At 41.4% G+C, this 26,488-nt stretch overlaps 2 protein-coding genes across 5 annotated transcripts in view; both read right to left on the bottom strand.

Annotated features, from left to right (window-relative positions):
• rabgap1l (RAB GTPase activating protein 1-like) overlaps positions 1 to 26,488 on the bottom strand; it is a 179,272-nt gene that overhangs the window by 130,300 nt on the left and 22,484 nt on the right. For all 4 annotated transcript variants that reach the window (XM_062395184.1, XM_062395183.1, XM_062395182.1 and 1 more), the window contains exon 13: positions 24,554 to 24,704. In XM_062395184.1, the coding sequence (XP_062251168.1) occupies positions 24,554 to 24,704 (151 nt within the window). The remainder of the gene's footprint in view (positions 1 to 24,553; positions 24,705 to 26,488) is intronic.
• On the bottom strand, positions 8,186 to 15,771 carry gpr52 (G protein-coupled receptor 52). The gene has a single exon (XM_062396273.1). It carries the CDS (start codon positions 13,950 to 13,952, stop codon positions 12,831 to 12,833), a length of 1,122 nt encoding a protein of 373 aa, XP_062252257.1. The 5' UTR covers positions 13,953 to 15,771; the 3' UTR covers positions 8,186 to 12,830.

The following is a 26,488-nucleotide window of genomic DNA, read 5'->3' as shown; positions in this document are numbered from 1 at the left end:
GCCCCCCCCTGAAGATATTCATATGGTTTTAAGAAATGGGCGTGGCAAAAAAACTGACCAGCGCCCCCTATAGGGCAACCCCGGCACTACGATGGCCGACATTTATACAAATCTATCGGGACATGTGTCGTTTCATAACAAACCAAAAAAATATCTTGGATAGGTATGCTTGACCAAACAGGGAGGTCGCCATTTTGGATTAAGTGGCCATTTTTTTTCCATATTCCACATTTTTACTTGATGCACTTGTCCCAGGGCTTTCATCAGATTAACTTCAAATTAAGATCAGTGCCATCACAACAAGATGGAGATAAAAAGTGATTAAGAGATTGACCTTTCGTCACACCGTGTGACCGTGGCGTGGCGTCTTGAGTTTGATTAAACGCCATCAAAACACGAGGTTCTGTATCTCGGACATACATTGTCCAATCGAGTCCAAACTAGACATGTAAGACAAGGGTGCCATCCTGATGACATCTACACAGAAATTATGACTTGAAATTACAGCGCCCCCTGGTGGCTACAGGAAGTGACATGTTTTATACTTTGATGAACTGCTCCTGGCTGATTTACAATATACAGCTCAAATCAGATCAGTCAAGTCATTAGATCATGGTCAGAATTGTGACGTTTCCTCAAACCGTGTAAACATTGATGTGCGGCGAAGGATTTTCCTTCGCCAAAGGACACGATTTTAACATAACTCCACTGTGCATTGTCCTATCACTACAAAACTTCTGTCACATGGTCAGAGTCCAAGCCTGAACAGCTCTATGTGTCAATATTTCCTCAGTGTCATAGCGCCACCTACTGATTCGCCAGGAAACAGGAAGTACTTTGTTAATCCACTCTGCATTATCCAACCGGCTCCAAACTACTGACCTATGATCACAATACTGATCTGAACAGCTCCACATATAAATATTAGTTCAGGGTCATAGCGCCACCTACTGATCAGTGTGAAAATTAAGTTGTGTTAACATTGTCCAATTGACACAAAATTGCTCACGCTACATCAGAGCGCCTACATGAACAGATATATATGTCTGTGCGTAATAATAGTGATGGCGCCACCTACTGGCAAACCTACTGCCGCAGAGCGCAAAACGCATGCAACGTGGAGAAGTGCATGCTCGATCGATGATGTGCGCTTGGTCATCGATCGCTCTCTCCACCGACCGCAACAGGCTTCAACGTGCGGGTGCTCGGGCCCGCAAGTGCTACAACGTAGCCCTAGTTATTATTATTATTATTATTAGGGCCCGAGCACCGAAATCGGTGAGAGGACCTATTGAAATTGAAAAGATTATTATTATTATTATTTTTCTTCGCTCAGTGAATTGGCTTTTTGAGGGCTTTAACGTGCTCAAAAAGTTTCTAAAGTGTACAGTAAATTACAAATGTGCGCAAGTTTACGTTTTCTGAAGTATTTCGAAAAGGGCGTGGCAAAATGGCTCAAGAGCGCCACCTACGGAAAAGCCCCTCATTTAGCATTCACCGATCCTCAAAAAAAACATAGACTATTGTGTATCATGAGTAGATGCACAAAAAAGTCCATCAGTGCATTATGAATAACGCAACAGGAAGCCCGCCAGTTTGACTTTAGTGGCCATTTTGGTCATATTCCATATTTTTTCTTTGATGTACTTGTCGTACAGCTTTCATCAGATCAACTTCAAATTTAGACGATCGTCATCACAACAAAGTGGAGATCTAAAGTTATTGAAGGATTACGTTTTAGCAAAACCGTCTGACCGTGGTGTGGCGTTAAAGTTTGATGAAACGCCATCAAAACACAAGCTTCCATATTTCAGACATATTTTGTCCAATTGAGTCCAAACTAGACACATACGACAAGAATCGCGACCAGAAGACATCGGTGCAGAAATTGTGACTTACAATCACAGCGCCCCCTGGGGGCAACAGGAAATGTCTTGTTTTTAAGACGTGTTATGTTTTTATGTACTACTCGGAGAGCTTTCATCAGATCAACTTAAAAATTAGATGAGACTCTACAAAACAAGATGAAGATCTAAAGTTATCAATATTTAAACTTTTCATCACACCGTGTGACCGTGGTGAGGTCTCAAAGTTCGACTAAACGCCAATATAAGCAAGCTTCTGTAACTTAGACATATTTTGTCCAATCGACTCCAAACTACACATATAAGACAAGAGTCGCGACCGGAAGACATCTACCTAGAAATCATGACTTAAAAGGAAAGCGCCCCCTGGTGGCATCAGGAAATGTCTTGTTTTTGTACATCGTGCGCTTTGATTTATTTGTCGGAGAGCTTTCATCACATCAATTTAAAATTTAGACGGGTGGCATCACAACAAGATGGAGATCTAAAATTATCAAAGAAACAACTTTTCGACACACCGTCTGACTGTGGCGGGGCGTCAAATCAGCTCACCATGACACACGAAACCGCTTAAAGGGGACATATTCGCTTTAAAGGGGACATATTATTTCCATTTCAACACAGTTGATATGGTTCCTTGGGGTCTTAATGAAATGTCTGTAAAATATTTTGGTAAAAATACCCCAAGGATAATTTAAAACAGCACCTTTTTACTCTGTCTAAAACAGACCTCCTCAGATCAACCCGCCCCCATCTTACCCCACCCCCTTTCACCCCTCTCATCCCTCCCCCTTCTCACCCCTCCCCCCTCTCATGGAGGTGTAGGACATGTGCTTGAATGTGTTCTCACTACAGAATGCACTCAACATCTATAGGGCAGATTATGGGCCTCGTGAAAATTTACGTAATCTGGGGTATTTGGAAATGGGTGTGGCAAAATGGCTCAACAGCGCCACCAACGGTGCTTTCCCTCATTTACGGAGAAACACCTCATTTAGCATTCACTGATCCGCACGAAATTGAAGACAGTTGTGTATCATCACCAGATGCACAAAAAACGCGCTCGGAGCAATATGAAAAACGCAACAGGAAGCACGCCATTTTCGATTTCGTGGCCATTTTGGTCATATTCCATAATCTTTTACTTTGATATACTTCTCGTACAGCTTTCATCACATCAACTGAAAATTTAGACGAGCGTCATCACAACAAGATGGAGATCTAAAGTTATCAAAGAAACAACTTTTCGTCACACTGTCTGACTGTGGCGGGGCGTCACATCAGCTCGCCATGACACACAAAAACGCTTTAACTTCCGTGTTCATGGGTCCATCTCCCTCAAACTACATGTGTGTATCATCAGCCCCCCTCCCTTGAAGATATTCAGATGGTTTTAAAGAATGGGCGTGGCAAAATGGCTCAACAGCGCAACCAACGGAGCTTCCCCTCATTTATGGAGAAACACCTCATTTAGAATTCACTGATCCTCACGAAATTGAAGACAGTTGTGTATCATCACCAGATGCACAAAAAACGCGCCGGAGCAATTTGAAAAACGCAACAGGAACCCCGCCATTTTCTATTTGGACCATATTCCATGTTTTTTATTTTCAAGTACTTCTTGGAGAGCTTTCATCAGATCAACTGAAAATTTAGACGAGTGTCATCACAACAAGATGGAGATCTAAAGTTATTGAAAGATCAATTTTTCGCCACACCGTGTGACCGTGGCGAGGCGTCAAAATGTGACTAAACGCCATCAAAACACAAGCTTCTGTATCTTGGACATATTTGGTCCAATCGAGTTCAAACTACACATGTAAGACAAGAAGCGCGACCTGATGACATCAACAAAGACACCATGACTTAAAATCATAGCGCCACCTGCTGGCTACAGGAAGTGAAGCGTTTATATCGCAGCAGTGCGCAAATGCATGCAACGCTGAGACGAGCGCTTGGTCATCGAACGTTCTCTCTTCCCCGACCGCAACAGACTTGAAATTGCCTGTGCTCGGGCCCGTTAGTGCTACAACGTAGCCCTAGTTATTATTATTATTTCCCTTTGGGGGGCTTTTTCAGGGTCTAGACATGCTCAAAAAGTTATGAAACTTTGCAGGAAATTCAAGGTCTGCGGATATTTTAGTATTCTGGAGTAATTGGAATTGGGCGTGGCAAAATGGCTCTACAGCGCCCCCTGGAACCAGCCCCTAGGTTTCCACATAACGGATTTTCATCAAAATCTGGATATAGGTGTATCGTGACCAGTCATGAAAAAAAGTCTCATGGAGCATTATGAAAAACGCAACAGGAAGTCCGCCATTTTGCTTTTAGTGGCCATTTTGGCAATATCCCACATTTTTACTTTTACGTACTTGTCCCAGGGCTTTCATCAGATCAACTTCAAATTCAGATGAGTGTCATCACAACAAGATGGAGATAAAAAATGATTGAGGGATTTTTTTTTTATCACACCGTGTGACCGTGGCATGGCGTTAAAAATTGGTTACACGCCATCAAAACACGGGCATCTGTATCTCGGACATACATGTTCCAATCAAGTCCAAACTAGACATGTAAGACAATAGTCCCCGCCTGATGACATCTATGCATAAATGATGACTTAAAACCGCAGCGCCCCCTGGTGGCAACAGGAAATGTCTTGTTTTTTGCTTGTCTTACACTTGGATGAATTTCTCCTCATCCACTGACCTCAACCATGTCAAACTGTATCAAATGGGTCCCAAGACATTGACAATGAAGACATAAGATTACCGTGACTTTTCGTCAAACGCCATATGAATGGCGTGGCATTAAAGTTCATCAACTCGCCGTGAAACACGAAATTGCTGTAACTTCAGTGTTCATGATTCTATCTCTCTCAAACTACATGTGTGTAACAACAGCCCCCCCCTGAAGATATTCATATGGTTTTAAGAAATGGGCGTGGCAAAAAAACTGACCAGCGCCCCCTATAGGGCAACCCCGGCACTACGATGGCCGACATTTATACAAATCTATCGGGACATGTGTCGTTTCATAACAAACAAAAAAATATCTTGGATAGGTATGCTTGACCAAACAGGGAGGCCGCCATTTTGGATTAAGTGGCCATTTTTTTCCCATATTCCACATTTTTACTTGATGCACTTGTCCCAGGGCTTTCATCAGATTAACTTCAAATTAAGATCAGTGCCATCACAACAAGATGGAGATAAAAAGTGATTAAGAGATTGACCTTTCGTCACACCGTGTGACCGTGGCGTGGCGTCTTGAGTTTGATTAAACGCCATCAAAACACGAGGTTCTGTATCTCGGACATACATTGTCCAATCGAGTCCAAACTAGACATGTAAGACAAGGGTGCCATCCTGATGACATCTACACAGAAATTATGACTTGAAATTACAGCGCCCCCTGGTGGCTACAGGAAGTGACATGTTTTATACTTTGATGAACTGCTCCTGGCTGATTTACAATATACAGCTCAAATCAGATCAGTCAAGTCATTAAATCATGGTCAGAATTGTGACGTTTCCTCAAACCGTGTAAACATTGATGTGCGGCGAAGGATTTTCCATCGCCAAAGGACAAGATGTTATCATAACTCCACTGTGCATTGTCCTATCACTACAAAACTTCTGTCACATGGTCACAGTCCAAGCCTGAACAGCTCTATGTGTCAATATTTCCTCAGTGTCATAGCGCCACCTACTGATTCGCCAGGAAACAGGAAGTACTTTGTTAATCCACTCTGCATTATCCAACCGGCTCCAAACTACTGACCTATGATCACAATACTGATCTGAACAGCTCCACATATAAATATTAGTTCAGGGTCATAGCGCCACCTACTGATCAGTGTGAAAATTAAGTTGTGTTAACATTGTCCAATTGACACAAAATTGCTCACGCTACATCAGAGCGCCTACATGAACAGATATATATGTCTGTGCGTAATAATAGTGATGGCGCCACCTACTGGCAAACCTACTGCCGCAGAGCGCAAAACGCATGCAACGTGGAGAAGTGCATGCTCGATCGATGATGTGCGCTTGGTCATCGATCGCTCTCTCCACCGACCGCAACAGGCTTCAACGTGCGGGTGCTCGGGCCCGCAAGTGCTACAACGTAGCCCTAGTTGTATTATTAGTTGCTTATGTTTTGTATTGTTTATGCTGATTCCCCCTCAGTGTCTCTCTTGTGCGTGTGTGTGTGTGTGTGTGTGTGTGTGCGTGTGATAAATGTCCCTGAGTGTGCTTACCTCAGACAGAGCACAGGAGATTTACAACTGAGAACACCTATTCATACACAGACACAAACAGGTTTGAGTGTGTTTCACAAAATGTATGATGGCCCGTATTATTTATGACGCTTTCCAAACCTTTAAGCATCACAACAACATGGCCGACCTTCACTCTACAATTTGGGTATAGCAATTGCAATTTTGATATTTCAATTAAAGAATCAATTAAAATATATAGAAAGAAGAATTTTACTAGGTGACCAGAGACATAGAAGCATTAGAGGCTAAATGAAACCCATCTGGTGCCATCATAGGCCGAGCGGATAAATAATAACCCTGACCTTAATTGGTTTTTATACCTGCCCCTAGCCAGGAGATGCTATGTTGCTCAAGGGTGAGGTAGAATTCCTTAGTTGTGCAGTCAGCATTAAGCAAGAACCAAGAAGAGAATGATGATGCCACAGAGATGAAAGGACAATAAGTGAAAATTGCAGAATCAGACTTTTTCCAGACTGAAAGTGGAACAGTCAGCCTTACTCTAAACAGGTAAAACCAATGTGCACATTGGGAGAGACGAAGAACTTAAGACAATATGGAACAGGAAGCTCTCGGTCAAGTTTCCACTGTTGGATAGAGAGCCTGTCAAGTCCGATGATGAAATGGAAGGAACAAACTTGTCCGATTGAGTTGGGTTCCGACACAAAATTGTGTGTTCGGTCACATTGGCCTGGTCACACTGAGCAAAACTATAATCGGGGAAAACATCAGGTTAGGGTTGGGCTTAGTTAGTTCTCTCTCGGATACTAAGATTATCATTATAAAATGAAGGTGTTAGCATGTGCTTTTCCTGAATAGGAGCAAGCATGCACACTTTTTAAACACATTGGAGGCAATTAATTGGTCAATTTCCGTTCATTCCAGGTTGGAATAATATCATGCAAATACAAACATCCATGGCTCCCAGAGGAGGAATCCTAATGATCCCCTTTTAACAATTAGCTCAAAGCAGTACAGCCTCACACCGAAATGATGCAGCCTCAGTCTAGTAAATGGTTAAATAGATGTTAAGTTAAACACTGCACATAATCTACTGTAAGGACATACAGGCGGCTACGACTAGGGTAACACCTGTCGGCTTTAAGGCTGCCAGCCGATGTTTTCAAAGACTGAGGCCATGCAAGATGTATGAGGGAGCATTGGTCCGTGGGAGCACGAGTGTGTCCTCCTTATGCCATCAAAGGCTTTCGGTGGGTGCCACAAGGCTTCACCATTAAAACACAGAGGCAGGAACTGGCTTCCCCTCCAATTATGACTTCCCAGCCTCAAAAGAGGGTCAGGTGGTCCTTTCTCAATAAGGACGGAAAGAGGAGGAGGAGAGTGGCAGGATGGAAAGGGAAAGAGGAAGTGAGGCGAGTGCTGCCATTTGTGGAAATAAAAGGGAATTCCTGATATAGTGTCAGCCATGAATATTGAGCAGGCCTGGACCGGCTGCTGTTCTTGGTTTGGCTGATTAATTGTGAGTGGATCCAGTGCTCTTTGGAAGGAGGAACACATACAGACTTTTGTTCCAAATCTACATATCAAAGTAAAAAAAAAAAAACTGGAACAGCATCCAAAACTGCCTGCTCTTGAAAGTGTTTGCTGGAATGAAACTTAAACACACTGGATCAACACCCACAATGAAATGTGTATTTAGGCTTAATGCCATGAAACATTTTTGATGCAATGAGCATTTTCCACAGCACTGGGAAAAAATAGCTGGATATAAGTTTCTGTAGCTCCAAATAACAATTTCAGAGTGGCTCATCCGGCTGATAATTAGAGTATGTGGAAGTATAATGAATAGGATTTTTACTTTGAAGTCCAAATATCATTTATATATTAAAATCAGGCTAAACAAAAAAAAATAAAGAAAGTACATAATCACAAAGTTTAATAACACTACCTACAATTGATAATTACCCAAACTACCTAACCACCCACATAGCCATCTTTTCTCTCTCTCCAAGTCTTAATCTTCTTCAAGTACCACCTTTGAGTTCCTCTTATTCATCTTTTTTAAATTACAAGGTTAAGGAACTGGGATTTCTGGTGCAACCTTCAGAAGCCAGAACTTCTTTGGAAAGTGACTTTAGATTCCACCAAAGGGTTTCACTCGCTGACAAAATGGCTGTAAAATTAGAGGGTGGCCAATCACTTGGATATTTGATCTGCTTATCAGATAGAAGATAAAACTAAATCGATTTTACTTGTCACTAGATTTGCATTATGCATGCAGATACACACGTATCCTACTTACATTGATACTTACACACTAACTAATTAAAAAAAATATTCTCTCTCCAACCATCTTGGTTAAAGGCAGCTTAATTGTTTTTGCAGAGGCAGGTTTTGGCTTATAGCACAGATCCCATCAAGTCAGGAGAATCAGTCACGAGTCCATATCTCAAGCCAAGAGGAGGAAACAAGAGGGCAGCTCTGAAGTCTGGCTAAATAGTGATTGGCCCCACAGACGCACACATTTTTCACAAAAGCGACTTCACAAATGTCAATGTCCACTATTTTTTTTATCTTTATTGGATTGGCAGCAACAGCAAAACCATAACCTTTGACAAAATTTCAAAATAAAAAAATAGATACTGTGCAATTTAACACACTCTGCCTCCTACTTAAATCATTAGCAGCCTAGTTGATTTAACACAAATGGGTGTGCCACACCTTTGTCAGTTTTTTTTTTTTTTTTTTTTTCAGAAGTGTCTTTTGGCTATACAGCAGTTTAAAAACATACACACACTTTACATACATTATACCCATATACAGTATATTGCATAAAGGTATAAACATAATTTAATAAATAAATACATGTTGACCTTTAATTAAACTTTTTACTAATCTCTCTAATATAAAAGTCCCTATCAATTCACTTCAAAGTAGGACAGCTTGTTTGAACAGTTTTGAGTTTCTAAACACGTCAGTTTGGTCATTGTAATACAGACACATATTAACAATTTATTTGTTTTAAATATTCAATTAATGGCTTTTGGATTTTTGAAACCCTGAACCAAGACACATACATTACATAACCTTCTACAAAATAAAGCCAAACAAAGGAATGCATATTTGTGCAACATCTGACCAAATACTGTAATCTCCACTTTAATAGAATATTCCAACTTGCACATTATATGGTAACAACAAAGCTATTGTATTTTAAGGTCATCACAGAATTTTGTTTCCCATCATATATAGTGTTGTGTTGTTGTTTTGTCACCAGACTGTTATGATAATACAGCACTAATTTAGACCCTATGAACCTCATCTACTACCTCACGGCACTCTGCTCCAAAAGAGAACAAACAACTCGAGCTATCAAAATGAATATAAAGAAATCACAAGGCTAGGCTGTGATTTCCTACTGTTGTTCTTTAGGTCATATAGGTAAAAAAGGGAAATCACAAGACTCAGACAAATCTGGTGTCTCCTTGTATCTTACAGATATGATGTCGATGTCAGATAATAGAACATGAACCCACTTGAACATAGTAGTCAGTTTGACTGTGATAAATGATTGACTTGACCTATTATTGGTTTAAGTGGAAACCCTATCTCAAAGTCATGAAAAATTAAATCATATGTACCTTTATAAACCTAAATAGGTACAAGGTATGTTCATGTAGTTGGAAAAAGTTTTTTAAAAAGTGCAGCATGTCCATGTAACAGTAATTACTTCTCAGCATCTTTTTTTTTTTCACTTTTCCTACAAAATACATCTTTAGGCACGTATACAGAACAATCTGTACTGCATTAAAGCTGCATAAAGCAATACTTTTTTAAGAAATTAACAATGAATCAAATAATTCCTGATTATGTTAAGGGGTGATGGATGCTGATGATCTCTATGAGACTCAACACCCCTTTACACAGCTGCTTTTACCTCAACGATTCGGTTATCTCAGTTGTCTGAACCAACAAAACCAAACCAATGCTGGCACATAGAGTATAAACCATGGGCAGCAACTACCAGCACATAACTATTTCAAGTTGACTGCACGTTACAAACCTCATGCAAAATAGCAAAGAGCTAAAGTAAACAAGTAGCTGGTGAAGAAAATAGAGCATGTGAGTAACCCAAAAGACGATTGGCTTGAAAACAAAATTTACTTACATTCATAAGGTGGCCAGAAAGACTCTACTGGAATGCTCATGTAGATCGGTTGCTGCAGGGTGTGTCAATTAACAATTGCTTGCTAACATGTGACTTAAATATAATAAGGAAAAGGCTCAGAGTCTTTCTGCCTCTAGTGGTCAAAGAAATCACTTAATGCAGCTTTAAAGTGACTTGCACTGGGTACTGTTCAGCAGCAAAGAATGGAACAACAGTAACGATATCAAGGGACTGGGTTAGGGTCACTTGGTTTCTAGCGTGGCCAAATATACACAACAAGCAAGGCCTAAAGCACGGAATACTATATAAGCAAAGAGAGAAATCATTGGCTATAGTACGTGGCTGTATTCTTGCAAAATGAATTACATTTTGACACTGATCCAATGATCGAGGGAATGTGTACTAGGTAAATTGACTGGAATGACTATAGTACTGTGCTGCAGCAAAGGGTGAGAATCACAACCAAAGGCAGTCTGGGAGGTTGCTTCACCAGCACACATCATCTGCATTGTCAATCAAAAAGGATTGGGAAACAGTCTCCTAGCTACAAGAGCAGAAAATCTATTTATTATAGCATAATTAAGTTAAATCCCCTTCTTAAAAAAAAATATAAACAGTTAAGGACTCCTAAACCTTTAGTTTGCTCTTCTCAGTACAGTCATCTGTTTCATGTATCCATTTCAACAACCCCAGCTTAAAATTCAATATTATTTCCCTCAATTTTAAACTCCTAGTTCGGTTTGGCCATGTGATGAGTGCACACCAAATACTGTGTTCATTCACCAGCCCAAAACAAACCCAACACAAGATAAGCTGATAGCCTTACACCTTTATCACAATTAAGCATGTAATTTCAGATCAGTTCAGTTTTAACCTCACAGCAACCTCTAGACAGATCAGGTCACATTAACCTGAGCCGCTGATCACTGCTGCTAGGGAATAAAATCCACCATCAACCTAAATAAATATAACACCGTGCCACTGATGCAAAGCACCTCAAACCAAGCTACATCTTCAGGTCAGGACTGAAAAAAAAGAAAATGTGAAATACGTTGTTAGATAATACTGGATGATTTTGCCAGTTCTATCCAGTGAACATGGCCCTCCGTACACAGGGGAAGAGGGATGTAATATTTATTTACTGGTTTGAAATGGCTGTCATGAGCACTCATGCATCAAACTGTTAGCAGAATACTCATAACACAGCCATATCAGGAATGTCACACCAATGGTGGGAACCCTGGCTCTGATGAGCTATTTTATGCCAAAGGGTACCCTTGGGGAAAAACACTGTGCTGGCTAGTTATCTGCCGAGAGCATCAGTTCACTGCCCTCAACACTCACGCCACTGTATCAAGGTCCTCAATACAGACGCGTTTGTGTGAAACCAGGCATATAAGGTGCTTTTTTTCTGTGATGCACCAATTAATTGGTGGCCAACGATAATCATCTTATATCTTAATTGGTACACAATGGAAGCAGCTTCATCTATGGACAATTTGACCCAGGTGACACTACTGCGGTAGGCAATGTATTATAATGTATGAAAAAACGTGACTCTCCATAGTATAGATTTGTAAATATGTAAAGTTTTGGTGATTTTAACTGATTTAAAGGTTTCACAACTCCTCTCTGAAGCTTTACAGTCCTTGGCCCGAACATGGTCATGTAGAAGTAAGTTTTGCACAACTATCTATGCAGAGCAATACTAGATATCTTACTCTTGAAGATGGCTGTTCATTGACTGATCATCTAGTAGGTTCTGCAGAAGGTCTGAGTAAACAGCATGATTCAGTTTCAACCAGCTGTCAGATTGGTGACTTTATCAGTAGTGGCAGAATACCTGACCAGTGCATCATGAATATCTTTCAAAATACCTTAGCAGAAAAAGAACTCTTCACTTTCCTCTTGAACAGTCAAGGCTAAACACATCGGATATTTATCAGCAGCATACTGGCTGTTATCATTGTCACTTTGTGTGTTCGTCCAGTTACAAATTCTCATATGAATTTACAATCTTTAAACAGGTATATGAGCACAAGTAAGTGAAAGTTGTCTTGTATCTGCTAATGACAGGCATACATCAGAAAATGAGGGGACATCCAGTAGAAGGTCAATTGGATTGACAAACACTAACAAAATGTCACAGGGCTGAAATAGAGTGAGTCACTTTTGCTGTCTGAGGATTGTTTTTCTTTTTCTTCTAACTAGGTGGTTAATGACTTATAGTCAGATGTAAAAGCTGTGAAAACCATAGTGAGACTACTTTCTATCTGATCAACACCTATGTCACATAGCATAGAATAAAAGCCATCACTGGGTGCCAAGCTCTCATTAACTCTGTCTGTTTAGACACTACATCCAACTCTTAAAACCTGGTAATGCAATGAACGATGGATAATTGGGACCAAAGCAAAGTCACTAGTGTCAGTTAACAGACAGTATTCTCTGTTTACTTTCTGCCAGTTTAACCCTGAAAGTTAACAAGCCGCTAAGCCTGTTAAGATTTCCCAATGATAGATTCCAGGAGAGTTCTCGTCCTGAGGAGGTCACACCTTCAGATGGAGCAGGAGTTTGCCCTCTTCCTTGGTTTAGGCTCCGCAAAATCCCTGTCATCGGCTGCACAGTGGCTGAAAGAGCAAATTGTCTGCGAGAGTCTACGCATGCCCAGGCGGAAAACACTATTAGAGAGGCTGTAGATAACGCAGTTGCAAAAGCTGTTGCTAATGGCCAGCCAGGTGGTGATGAAGGAAATGGCAGGACTGGCCAGCACATGGGAGCTCTCTAGCATGAAGTAGATGATGTAGGGCAGCCAAAGCATATAAAAAACACTGGTGATGCGGAAGAGCACCATCGCATAGCGTCGATCCGGTCCGTGCCCTCCCTGATGCCCACCACTGCCACCCCCCTCACCAGCCTCCATCTCCTGGCTTGGAAAACGTGCTCGTCGTTCACTGATCTCCCTGTTGTGCTGCTGGCAAATGCGAAATATGTGGTAATAGGTGAAACAGACAACAAGTGCAGCAGGTGCATAGAGCAGGCAAACTACAAAGCCTGTAAAAAGGGCAGAAGTTGGCCAAGAGTGAGCACACCACGCAAAAATGTCCCCATGATATCCTGGCTTACCCCACCCGAAGAAGGAGGGCAGGAAAACCAGACTCGAGTAGACACAGATGAGGGTGATGCAGCCTCGTAACCGACATGGTGTCACCAGCTGGTTGTAAGATAGTGGTTTTGTAATGGCCAAGTAGCGGTCCACGCTGATGCAAGCCAAGCAGGCCATCGAAACACTCTTCAGCACAGAAATAACATAGCTGAAAACCTGGCACGTGATGGGCTCCTGGACACCTGCTGGGTAGTGGAGCAGAGACAGGGTGGGCACCAGGCAACTAAGACCCACCAGCAGATCGGCGTACGCCATTGTCTGGATGAAGTAGCTGGTAGTGTAATGATGTAGTAGGGGGGCGCAGTGGAACACAAAGATCACTGTCAGGTTCCCTGCAATAATGAGCACTGTCAGAAGTACAATGACAGCAGTCTCCAGGACGCAAGTCTCTAGGCCTTCATTTAGCCCCCAGCCCAAGGGACAAGAGTGGTTGGAGGTCCGTCCATGAAAGAAGTCTCCATGGCTGCTGTTGGCAGTGAGCACTGGGTCCGTTGTCAGTTCAGACTGGTTCATTGTTCTGGGTGCTATCCAGGTGGGTCAGGTTTGTGGTGTGCCACCCATACGGCAGCTGGCCTGAAACTGGAGAACTGCCTGCCTCCTCCCGCTCTTTACTGGGCATCTGCAACCGCCCTCAGTTAACAGAGCTCAATACTCTCCAATCATTCTCTCTTTCACCGTACACTCACATAGCTGGGTCTCAATCAAATGAACACTGACTTGAGGAAAATCAATAAAGACTATGGAATAGTAGGACAAGCCATTCAGCCCTCCTTTTCCAATCACTCATGGTTAGTGAAAGTAGTGGGTGGGTAACAGTCAGGAGTGAGAGGGGGAAAAAAGCTGTATTCCTTCAGTAAACCTAAGGCAGAGTAGCGATTGTGCTGTGGCCAGCATCTATCCCAAAGGCGAGTTTCCCGGCTGCTTTGCCTGCCAGTCAGTGGCCCCATCTCCTGATTTTAATGAGGGTTGCCATCGGGAGACTCACAGCATAAACTGTCCTCACAAGGGCAGAGAACACAGAAGATTTGAGGGAGGAGAACATCAGATCAAATTTACAGTGTGCAGTTACCTTTAAAAAAAAATACATTTAAGCAACTATTTCCTGGGGAGAGAAAAAGCTACTTTGGAGAGTCTCTCTTGGTGTATAATTACATCCATCTCGTACATCCAAAGTTTCAATGTGCTCGTGTGTTTACTATGTTAAAGCAGGCTTCCCTTATTTTGGTGGTCCGCTGGTCAGTGTCTGGAGCCCATGAATGTCCAGCTATTGTCTGAATCAAAACACAGACACAGGCTAGAACAACAAGGGGATCTCCGCAGGAGATAATGTCACAGCTCTCTCAACACACATGGCGCTGGGAGGAAAATGTGTTTACAAGGCATCCTCAGGCAGAATAAGGTAACAACCAAGCGCATTAAAATGTCTAGATGAGTACTGCCATTAAAGTGATGTGCAGTTTAAATCCAAATTTGCAAACTTGCCTCTCAGTGTTCTGGACTGCAATTTGCAAAAGATAAACAAATGTAAAACGCCAGTAGTTGATGAAAGCGTTGAATGTCTGAGTTCCGTGGAGGCAGGTGAAAGGACTCTCCAGGAGCAATAAGAGGCCGGCTGAATAACTCAGCGCTCCACTCACTTTGGCTCCTCAGCAATCCTGTGGCAGACGCTTGCAGAGAGGGGTGTGGGGATCATTCAAAATTCCACTTTTTTATCCCATCAACTCATTAGCATTTTTGCTGTGACCTTCTGAAGAATCCGCAGGAACAGTTTTACTAACTTCTCCTCAAGTGCCTAATGCCATCATAGACTTTCTAACTCGAATTAGTCAATTCAAGTATTATCTATTGATGCTAAGTACAGCCTTGTTTTAAACTCCTCTCTCAGTGTGTCTGTTGCCTTGTACAAAATACCGGCATTGCAACAAAAGGGGAATCCACTCAAGCAACACAAAGAAGTATCGTTTGGAGTCCCAGTCTTAAGCACTGTCCTCTGCAGGCGTCCGCATTTTAATTCCGTTAAACAGGGCAACCCATGTTGTTAGCAGATAAATCCTCAGATCTTGGCACACAGAAAGAGATGAAAGCAATGCATCTGTCAAAAGCAAGTAAAAAAGCAGGAGAAAAAAAGATGACTGCGCTGATGGAAATGAGTAAAATCTGCAGCGGGGGAAGCAAAGGGACGAAGACTCCCTCAACCCTGGTGCAGTGAGAAGGAGAGATGCTGTGACTGGCTTACTCTTGCCTCCCTCCCTCTCTCTCTCTCTCTCTCTCTAGCTATCACACACACACACACACACACACACACACACACACACACACACACACACACACACACACACACACACACACACACACACACACACACACACACACACACACACACACACACACACACACACACACACACACACACACACACACACACACACACACACACACACACACACACACACACACACACACACACACACACACACACACACACACACACACACACACACACACACACAAGCCCTCCCCCTTTCTCTCTCTCTCTCCCATAGCCTCGTGCTCATTGCCCCGCCTCCTCTTCCCAGCTGCACCTGAGGCTCCCAGCCACATTATTCTGTCTCACACACTAGCTCTCTCCCAGAGGTAAATTTGGATACATTTCCTATTTACATATTACTTATCTCTCACAGTCTATTTTCTATTAACTAAATTCTGCCCCCTCCCACCCCCCCCCACCCACACACACACACACACACACTACCTCCTTCCCCTATTTTACTTCCTTCTCCTCTTAGAGTCCAATTTCCTCCTCTCCCATCTCCAAGCATCAAGCTAGCCCTGATATGTTAGTATATCAGCAAATGACGACAAAATGAACATTTCATTAGTCTCATGAGTCACTCACAGTCTCACTACTTTGTGTGGCATCTACATCAATCTAGGACTGTTGACCCTAATAACATATAACCTCTCCCTTATCCAGCTAGTCTCGAGGTTCATATTGATATTTTAATCTTCAACAGCTTTGCACAGTCTTGCTTGCCCCCCAGGTTAAAGTTGCTAGGAATTGTGGCTAGTTGGGAGCATCCTTGGCCAGCAGATGATAAAGAGGGTATAGAGACAGCAACCTGGCTAAGCAGAAGAATGGATGAAAACAAACTGGGCAGTTACACTTTTAGCTGATTAGAGCCTATCATTGCGGTCAATAAGGGAGTGGCTGACTTTAAGGTTGATGTGGAAAGCAGCATTGAACCTGCCCTCTTCTGTAGTCAGCCTTTACACTATGTAAACACAACATGGACTCTACATTAATTAAAATGTTAAGGTTCAATACAGTGCGTTTCATATAATTTGATTATGAAATGGATTGCAAGTAAGCCTGAAATGTAGAGGGATGGCTCTTTAATTGTCATGGAGACAAGATATTTTTCTGCACCTGTGTTGGTTAATTTGGTCACTCAGAGAAACGGTGAAATGAAGAAAAAAAACAAGTGGTCAGAAAGAGAGGAATAGAAAAAATAAAAAGAGGCCAAGTGAAGACCATGCAAGTTCGGCTGTCACTGCAGAAGATGCCAGTCAATTGAGGTGTCTCAGCACAGTGTTCTGTGCTTTGGGGGTGGACACCGATAAAAACACGACCAGAAGGCCACCATTAATAATTCATTCTGCTCCAAAACAAAGCCAGCAGGGTCACTTGGAGACTAAGGTGGAAGCTGATTCACCTTTCACGGCTCCCCAGCACCCCACCCTCATCCACCCCTGGGCTCCTGGGGATTCCAGTCTCAATAACAATTTGTTGGCATAAGCAGGGAGTTAACATCAACGTTATAGGGGCAACTTCAAGTAAAGTGATTAAGGAGGTGTTTTTTGAAGAATTAGCTTACAGATGTAGACCCAAAGAAGGTCACACAACCTGGTGGCCAACGATAAGCATGTGCTTGGTCAGATTTGGTCTTTTACATTACATCTGAGTTGGCACATCCAAGGTGACTTACATCAGTGCATATAACATCTATGATGGGTCATTTTAGGGTTACAGTATCTTGCCCAAGGACACTTCGGCATGCACGGGGAGAACTGAGGATCAAACTACTAACTATTAACTTCTGGTTAGAGCACTCTACCCCCCTAAGCAACAGCCGCCCCCTTGAATGAAAAGGATGGTAGGTAGTATTCTACTCAGCCAGGGTATGGCAGACAGCATGGAATTTTGATTAAAATTAAACGGTACTTTTTGTGCAACAGATTGTGAGATGTTTGCCAAATGTGTCAGACATGTCTCCATTAATTAAAAAGGTGCAAAAAAAAATTGAAATGAAGACAATGGTATTAAGTTACGCCTTCATGTGACAATGAAAAGAACCAAAACAACACATACATTCTCCAGACCTGGGAGAGGGACCTGCAGACCTTCACTGGCTTTCATCTTTTCCTGTTGTGTTTTATTAACATCAGCTGAGCTCTGTTTTCCTTCGCCTTCTTTTGTTTTGGTCTGTAGCCATAATTTCGACAAAACCATCAAGTCTGAGGATACAGATGCAACTGTTGTCTACTCAGTTGCAGCAAAACGGATTATGACCCATCCCACATGAGTTTCTTGATAACACTGGATGATGACGCAACATTTTGTTATGCTTCCATAAACTGAGCAATTGCTCAATGTTCTGAATAATGTCGGTCATAGTGACAGATTTACTGTTTAACTGCAATGACATGGAATTGGAGTACAGGCAAGTATTGTGATTGCAAATAGTCCTATACCCGTACTATGCAGTTTGTGCCCCAATAATCATGAGTTTTATCTCCGCTTATTTCAACAGCACCTGATTTTACTAATCTGCGACAGATTGCAACTAACACATCTTTTAAATTGTGAAATATAAATGTAGTGACTTCTGTACTCTGCTTACTAACAACCCTCTCCTTTATGAGTCTGGGGGCTGGACAACAGAGGGATATATGGTTGGTGCAGCAGATCAGCACTGGTTAACAGCCAGGATTCCAACATTCAGCAAGCAACATCAATGAACCAATACTAAACCTGCTTAGCAGGCAGAAGCCAGTATTTATGTTTATCAGCCGTCGGCCAAACTTTGTCTTGATTCAGTTCCCAGGGTTGAAAGGCACTGAACAAGAATGTAAAGCATTGACAACATCAGTCGTGTTTGCCTTTAGAGCAGTTCCTATTTTAATAATATGACGATTGAAGTATTGAATCCAGCGAAAGCGAGACTGCGGCAAGACTGACTCTCGGCTCTTTGGTATCCCGAAGTATAAAGCACCACAGCCATGCAGCGGGATTGGAAAAAGAGTCAGTATGGTGTGCACTTTACTGAAATGCCATCTTTGGTTTTTGAAGATCAAATTTTGCAGTCACTTCTGAGTGCTGTTGCAGCCATAGGAGGTTGTGTAAGGCAGCTCTAAATCTGTCGCATAAATAAGAAATGAAAAAGTTGTGATTATTGTTTCTGGCAGTAAGTAGCTGGCACAATCTATTACTTGTCAATATAACAGTGATCATATATGAAGTGGAAACAGTGGGAGGGGGAAAAGGTCAAACATTACGATAGGAACTAGCGCTTAGCATGTTGTGCACATGTTGTGCATCAATTGATGTTGAACACCCTTAACAGAAAAATCTCTCGACCATTTCACCTCCAGCACAATGTCTGCATGAATCCTGCATACACAGGGATCGCTAAAATTGAATGGTAAAAGGGCTAAAGAGTGAGCTAAAGGTCAAAGACAGGCTGCCGACAGAAATCACCATTCATCATCTTCATTTAATCTTACACCACATGGCGGTGAAGACCTTTCTGACCGATCAGGTTGTGATATATTCATTATTCTGTAGCTCCTATTGTCCTTGCAGCATGTAGGTCAGCATTTAGAATGAATCTTTAAGTCATCTGTAAAAAACAGCCTTTACACTTTTACATGAAACTGTGTTTTTGTTGATGAAAATCAAGACAAAAAGATGTTTTCTGAATAAATGACATTGGTTAAATGCTGGTCAAGGTTGAATTGTATCACCATTAACACAAAGGCAGTACTTTTCTCATTGATACACATGCATACTTAATTTGTTAACAGCCTGTTAGTTCTCAATGTATGCAGTACCACTGTATTAAACTGATTATGCAAAATGTTTCCAAACCTTAGTAGTATTAAGGTAGCTGTTACACTGCAAATAATTTGCATCACTTCTATAATGGTCAAATTAATGCAACATATTGTTGAAGTTATTAATTCCTGCACTTGAATTGTATTAGGAGCTTCACGCTGGTGCAAGAGGAAGAAGAAGACGAAGAGAACTACTTTAGCTGTGAGGCTACAGTGAGTATGAGGACTGAGACAGAAGTGTTGTGACCAAAGAAGACGCTGTAGGGTGGATCATCTTAATCCCAGCTGTCATATCAGTGTCAGCGTGGCTAGGAGGCTATGCATTGATAATAGATGTATTCAATACTATATAGCAACATCATTACAGCAATAACAAACACCTTTATTTATGAAATCATTTTGTTACAGCTTTAGCATTGCATATAAGAAAAGGTTGTAAATGGCTTTAAGTGAAATAACAACTGCCGACACTACACATTTGTAACGGTATAATAAAACGAACCTTGTCTCAATGTTTCCATTCTCTTGTTACTTTGTTTTAATAAATCAAAATTACCAGACTACATAAATATCCGATTCAATAACTATTGGTTTTTCTTTTCCAGATATTGAAATTCGTAAAGCTGATGAAGAAAGACAGTGTGTCCTTCTTGTGGTGCCTACTGGGTTCCTGCTCTGGATCTGTGAATGGAAGCTTCAGGGCTGTATTATGGAAACGCACAGCGCCAGGAAGGGAGGGGGCTGCACTGAATACATATACATTGTAAGGTGGGGGGAATGGAAGTGGTGCTCCCTGGCTGTGATGAAGCCATGCAGTGCAGCTGGTCCAGTCAGATACTAAGAAGCAGGATGGAAGAGTGGGGAGCGTGTGTGTCTTTGTGGGAGAAGTGTAGTAGGGCACACAGCTAAGCCAGTGGAGTTATGTTTATGTATGTGAACAACATGTATCTATGCATGTATGCATACTGTATTTTCAGCCAGGGGGTGGAATTCATGCATGGGGTGAAAAGTGAATAAAAGAAAAAGAAGGTAGTTTTACCTTTTTCCATACAGAATATATTCCACTGAGGCAATGAGTTTAGAAAAAATTCTAGGATTTGTCAAATGCCATCATGCATTGCCAAACACCTCTTCAACTCACTATATAGACTTCCACAACTACCTAGTTCGAACTACCTGCCTCTGCAAACATGTTCTACAGTAGTGCAAACGTTGCCAGAAGTTTGTACAAGTAGTAGGTAAAATTTGGGATGATTTTGTTACTCACCCACGCTCTAATTATCCAAATATAACTTACTTAATGAACCAAGGGAGAATGGTGAGCGACAGAGGCGAAAGGAGACAGAATTGTCATGGAGACAACTTCAAGCAGAGTGAAGTCCATAGACCTTTGCAGTTACCATGGCAGCTTCTCTTATGTACATTGTACTCCATGTATCTGTATGTGGGTTATCATGCGTGGGTGACACATTATTCCAGCGCGCACGGCTGCATCACTGATGTTACCTTTGATTATAGAATGATGTTAAATGTCATCGCTAAGCTGACAGACGGTCTCAATATGACTCAACATCAGATTGAGAAAGTCTTATTTGCGCTTAAATTTCATTACATGATCAGATCATAAAGAACGGGTCTTGTAGAGTCTGGGGTGGGGTTTGGTTTAGGGTCAGGGTCAGGGTCAGGGTCAGGGACGAAGTAGAAAATGACAGTAACATAGAATAATTATAGCTAAAAAGGATTGATGGTATATAACTTGGAGTCAAAACAGTCTCAACAGGAGATAGCACTGTGGTTGAGGCCTAAGCACGTCTACAATTTCCAAATTAATGTAATGGTATAACAAAACAGTTGGATCCTCATTAATAACGGTGATTAAGATAGAAAGATGCTTTCACAAAAAAAATATATATATTTGTACCCATTTCTGTCTAGTTAGCCAGTTGCATATTAATATACATTACATTACTAGAATTCAAATTGTATCGAATTATAATATTTGGCGAGAACAGATGTTACCCTCTAACAAGTGGAGATTTGTTTGGATGGAGAGAAAAGAGCAGGGCATTATTTGAAGCAGGGTAAAAGGAAAAGTCATAATTCAATTTGCAAAACAATCTCTTGAAAGACCTTCAGTTTCATACAGAATAAGGGTCTTTTATATTCCTGCTGTTGTGAAACTTCTGTTCCAGCTTCTGATTACAGCCGTTGTACCTGTGGAGAGATCCTGACCTCGGTTAAAATGCTGGCTGTGCCGTGTGTGAGATTGGTCTTTGGAGAGGCGGACCTAGAAATAGCTGGCTGAGCTTTTTTAAGCTGTAGGTTCAAGCGTGGCAGTACACCTTGGGCTTGTTCAGCTCTAGGGAGACGAAAAGGTTGTTCAAATGTCACTTGTAACCCCCCCCAAACAGAGAACTCAGAACAGTCTCAGATGCCCCTAGGCCATCGTGTGTGTGTGTGTGTGTGTGTGTGTGTGTGTGTGTGTGATGACTGTAAATGAGAGCAGAACAGCACTGAACATGACACTTGCAATATATGATATCAAGCTTGCCAACCAAGGGCCACATGCAGCTAAATGCTCAGTGCTTACACTGGACAATATCATTTTGGGGACTTGCAAAGTGAATTATGGCCTCAGAGATACGACATGAACAAGTGGACAGTAGATTATGAAAGGCATCGACTCGTTTTAATGGATTTCGCACGAAAAAACGAACCATCCATGTACTTGAGTCTGAATTCAATGGTAAACAGTGATTTGGAGGCAGATTCACTGAAGGTGGCAGGTCATTTTAATCACACAGCAAAAGTGTGATGTGTGTTCAACCTATGATATCACGTGATGATTTTACATAATGGGTTTTAATAGCAGTGGAATGGGCATAAATACAATAACATTGCAACTCAAGACAACAAAGTGGGTGACTGGTACCTTCATATCTTTCACAATACTGAATCTTCATCTGTGCAATGTTTTCTTGCTTCCTGTCCAAGAAGTGTGTCCACATCAAGGGATTGTGCAATTCAGGGCTGATACTGATACCAGAGTTAAAAATAACAATTTGGATGATAGCCAATGCCAATACCATTTTTTAAGTCACTATTAATATCAATTCTATTACTAAGCACATTATAAAAACAGACATCAATAATATACTGGAGTTCTAGTACGGAATGTGGACATGGTTTAACACACATCTGCTGCGCAACACTAACACAATGCCTGTCCAGAACTGCAGGTGAGGCACAGAGCTGATTAACTACACCAGTGTCCCCTCCATAAGGGCGACCGTCCAGTTACTTAGAATTCAATCAGCATTAATATCCTCACTGAGCCCAGACAACAGACATTATTAAGCTCCACATCACCCTTGCCATTGCTGTCATTTGGCTCCTTCCCCTCGCCCCCTCCCTCCTTCATTTTACCTCAATTCCATTCATTTGGTGGAGCTATAAATAGCCCCGCCACCAGCCTATCAATACCATCACTACTCCAGTAAGACAAAGGCTGCGGGGGTGTGGCCAAGCCAGTGGAATGTGAATAAATGAGCGGAACTACAGAATCTTGGTCTTATGGAATGAAAGACAAGGAGATACTAGCCATGAAAAAAAAACACTGCACATAGGAAAGAGATGAAGAAAGAGAATAAGCTATGGAGAAAGATGGTTTATCAAACAGACCAGTGAGGAACTGGTCGAGGGAAAAGAAAGATAGAACAGGAAAGAGAAAGAAAAAGGACAGTGGAAGCTGGGTAGAGAAATGGGGCGTGTAGCACAAATGAAAAAAAGATTGCAATTTACCAGATAAATATGACAAGAGAAATTGAACTGTTGAGAAAGAAAAACAGGGATTTAAGAGAACAGGTGAAAGACGACTTAAAAATACGTGGCTCAGGAGAGCTCTCTGGACATTTACACACATTCCTTTTCTCCTATTCTCCCTAAGTGACTAAAACCTCATATTTATGGGGCCACATTCTTCCATCTCTCCATTTTCCCTTTTCCATCCATCCCCTCTCTCTGTTATTGATCCAGACAAATAGTTCCACCCATCTCTGTGCAGCAAAGAGAAAGACTATCGTATTTTCCATAAAGGATCTATGCTTTGTATTTATATCAGCTCCTCCTGCTGCTTCACTCTGGTCCAGTGTGGCTCTCTCACCCTCACTGGTTTACAAATCTCTGGCTAAAAATCCACGGGTGGGTCACAGACCTTTGTTACACAACAGCTTGATCAGATTAAGTGATTATGGTTTTACAACAGAAAACTTGAACTTTTTAACTAGCTTTAGTTGAAGAAAAAATAGAATTTGATAGATTAAAACTACAAGAAACTGGGAAAGCTATAACATTCATAGGATCACTGAAGTATCAAAGCAATACATATTGTTTTCATAATCATGCTATCAACTGTACAACTTATTCAAATTTGCCCACAAGAACCCAGATATGTGCACATTCATGAATTGTGACCAAGTATGATCTGCAGCACCTGCACCACCAGATAAAAGCTGAAGTAAACAGAAACCGTAGGAAAGTGACCTCGATCGGCAGCAGAACCAAATCCTTCTATTGTCCAGACAGGGCTGCTGCATCTGTCAACACAACTGACCACAAAGGACAAAATTAAGCTGCACTCAGAGGTTGCGAGTTCTTCAGGATGCCGAGGAAACAACATGAGCTCTTACTGTCCAGAAATCCGTCTCACTTTCATTAAAATAGTCACAATATGACACAGAGTTCAGATGAACAGCTGAACACCAGTGTCAGTGATGTTTGAACTCTACAACACAATAAGGACAAATGTTTCCCCCACGTATTCTAATCATAGTGACATGATATCCTAATTCCCTTTTCCAGCGAAACACAGCAAAGTACTTGTGACTGTTTTCAAAACGTGTCCCATATCAGCTCACATATGCAAACAGAAAAACAGGAGGAATTGTGTAAATGCGACGTGGTGTCCCAGATGTCCCTCCCTGATCTGCGTGGACATTTACCTTGGTGATGAGGATGCGGTAATGCTCCAGCAGGTCATGGTTGTCGTGGCAACCGGACAGCAGCTGCCAGACCTCAGCTCGAAGCGGCTCAGGAATGCCGCTGCGCACCAGTGGGGACAAACCCTTTGGACGAGTGGACAGGTTTCCATGCCTGGTAAACACACATATAACGCAGGAGTTATCTATTACTGTATGTATCTAGTTCAGTCAGTTTAAATGTTATTTTGATGTTTGTGTTGTGTTCTTTTGGGTGACATTTGGACAGTGACAACCAAAAGAACAATGAAGTGCAGGGTTGCACACCGCACAAACAGTATTCCTCTTGCACTGACATTAATGGTATTTATCTTCAAAACAACATAGTCATTAACTTGAACTATAATTACTTCAGAATGTTTCCTCCCTCCTCTGGCCAGGTAGGAAGGGCTGACTGAACACCCTGTTATTTATCTTTACCGGTACACATCATTACAATGCAAGCTGCCTGGTGTAATCACAGACTACATAATTTCTTTATAGTAGCTCAAGGTTCACTGCCTCATTAAAATGTACTAAAAATTACAATTTGAAATGCAGTTGTGAGTTTAATAGCCATACAAGTACTGACAGAAATACTAGTAACTAATAGCACATTTTTACCTCTAGCAAGGAGGTTATGTTTTCACCTCTGTCGATTTGATGTTTGTTAGTTAGCAAGATTATGCAGAAACACATTTCTATAAAACTTGGAAGAATTATGATGTGAAGTAAGAGAAATTAAATTTTGTCAAGGATTCCCATTTTTTTATGTCATTGTTTTTGTCATTGTTTTTGACATTTTCACTTATTTCCATTATTCCTGACTTTTGAAAAAAATCTGATATATTAAAGGGACTGATGTCTGTTATTTGATGCACCTCGATTGAATCTAAGAGGACTGTTGGGCCTTGGCAGAGGCATGTGCTCTACTGAGGGTCATTCTAGTTGAGTAGTTGAGTTTATTGTTATTGAGTACAGAACAAAATTCAATACTTAGACCAAGGGGTTTTCAAACGCTAACATTGTGTGCCTTTCTTCAAAGCTTTTGTTATATTGCTATTGCTGACAATTATATTGCGATGGTTATTGTCCAGCCCTAGTTTGACATAACTTCAGACGAAATCAAATGTACAAGAAAGATTTGTCCTGAGGCATTTATTCATTCCTGATACTTGAAAACCTCAAAACTACCATATTGCAGAACAAGGTCTTTAACCCAATTGTACACATTTAGGCTATTCTACCTGATCTCCTTTAATAACTAACTAATCACATTTTTTTTCTCAATTTCATTCAATGAGATTCCCCTGAAACTGTCTGGACCCCCGTGGGGGAGGCCCGCCTCACACTATGAAAACCCCTGGTCTGGACTATTAACCGCAGCGCTGCCATGCTGTTAGCATTCTCCCACATGAGGAAATATGCTGCTTTTGAAAACACACTGTCAGCTCTTTTTAATGATGCTTGAAATCTCATCATAACGCATTTGTTGAGGCCATATGAAAGCAATTTCCAAATGAACTACTTCACTTCATTGTGCTGATGCAACAGCAGGAAAACAGGCTGCGGAATCAAATGAGAAGCCAGAAACATCTTTTATTCATCTAATTATGCAAACGTCTCGAGCTACAGCACTATGTTTTAATGCTGCCTGTTGTAAATGCATAGAGTTTTAGAAAGATGACAGTATGTAACTTATAACACATATGGTCATATCTGCACAGAACGCTTTTCCATACAAAATGGGATTATAAAGAATAAACTGTAAATCATTGGCTGCATGTGGAACATTGGGCCCGATTTACTTCCCAGCACTAATTTATCTTGTCATAGTTCTTTTTGCACAAGATAAAGAGACTAAAGGACTTATATTCATGTCTGATGTAATTGCATTTATAACTAGTGTGGTATATTTAC

Source organism: Platichthys flesus, chromosome 9 (genome assembly GCF_949316205.1).
Source record: "Platichthys flesus chromosome 9, fPlaFle2.1, whole genome shotgun sequence".
Lineage (NCBI taxonomy): Eukaryota > Metazoa > Chordata > Actinopteri > Pleuronectiformes > Pleuronectidae > Platichthys > Platichthys flesus.
Note: the sequence above shows the minus strand (reverse complement) of the source record. Positions and strands in the feature narration are given on the sequence as shown.

Coding starts and splice junctions, on each gene's coding strand:
- gpr52 (XM_062396273.1), bottom strand. CDS start 13,952: ATGAACCAGTCTGAACTGACAACGGACCCAGTGCTCACTGCCAACAGC.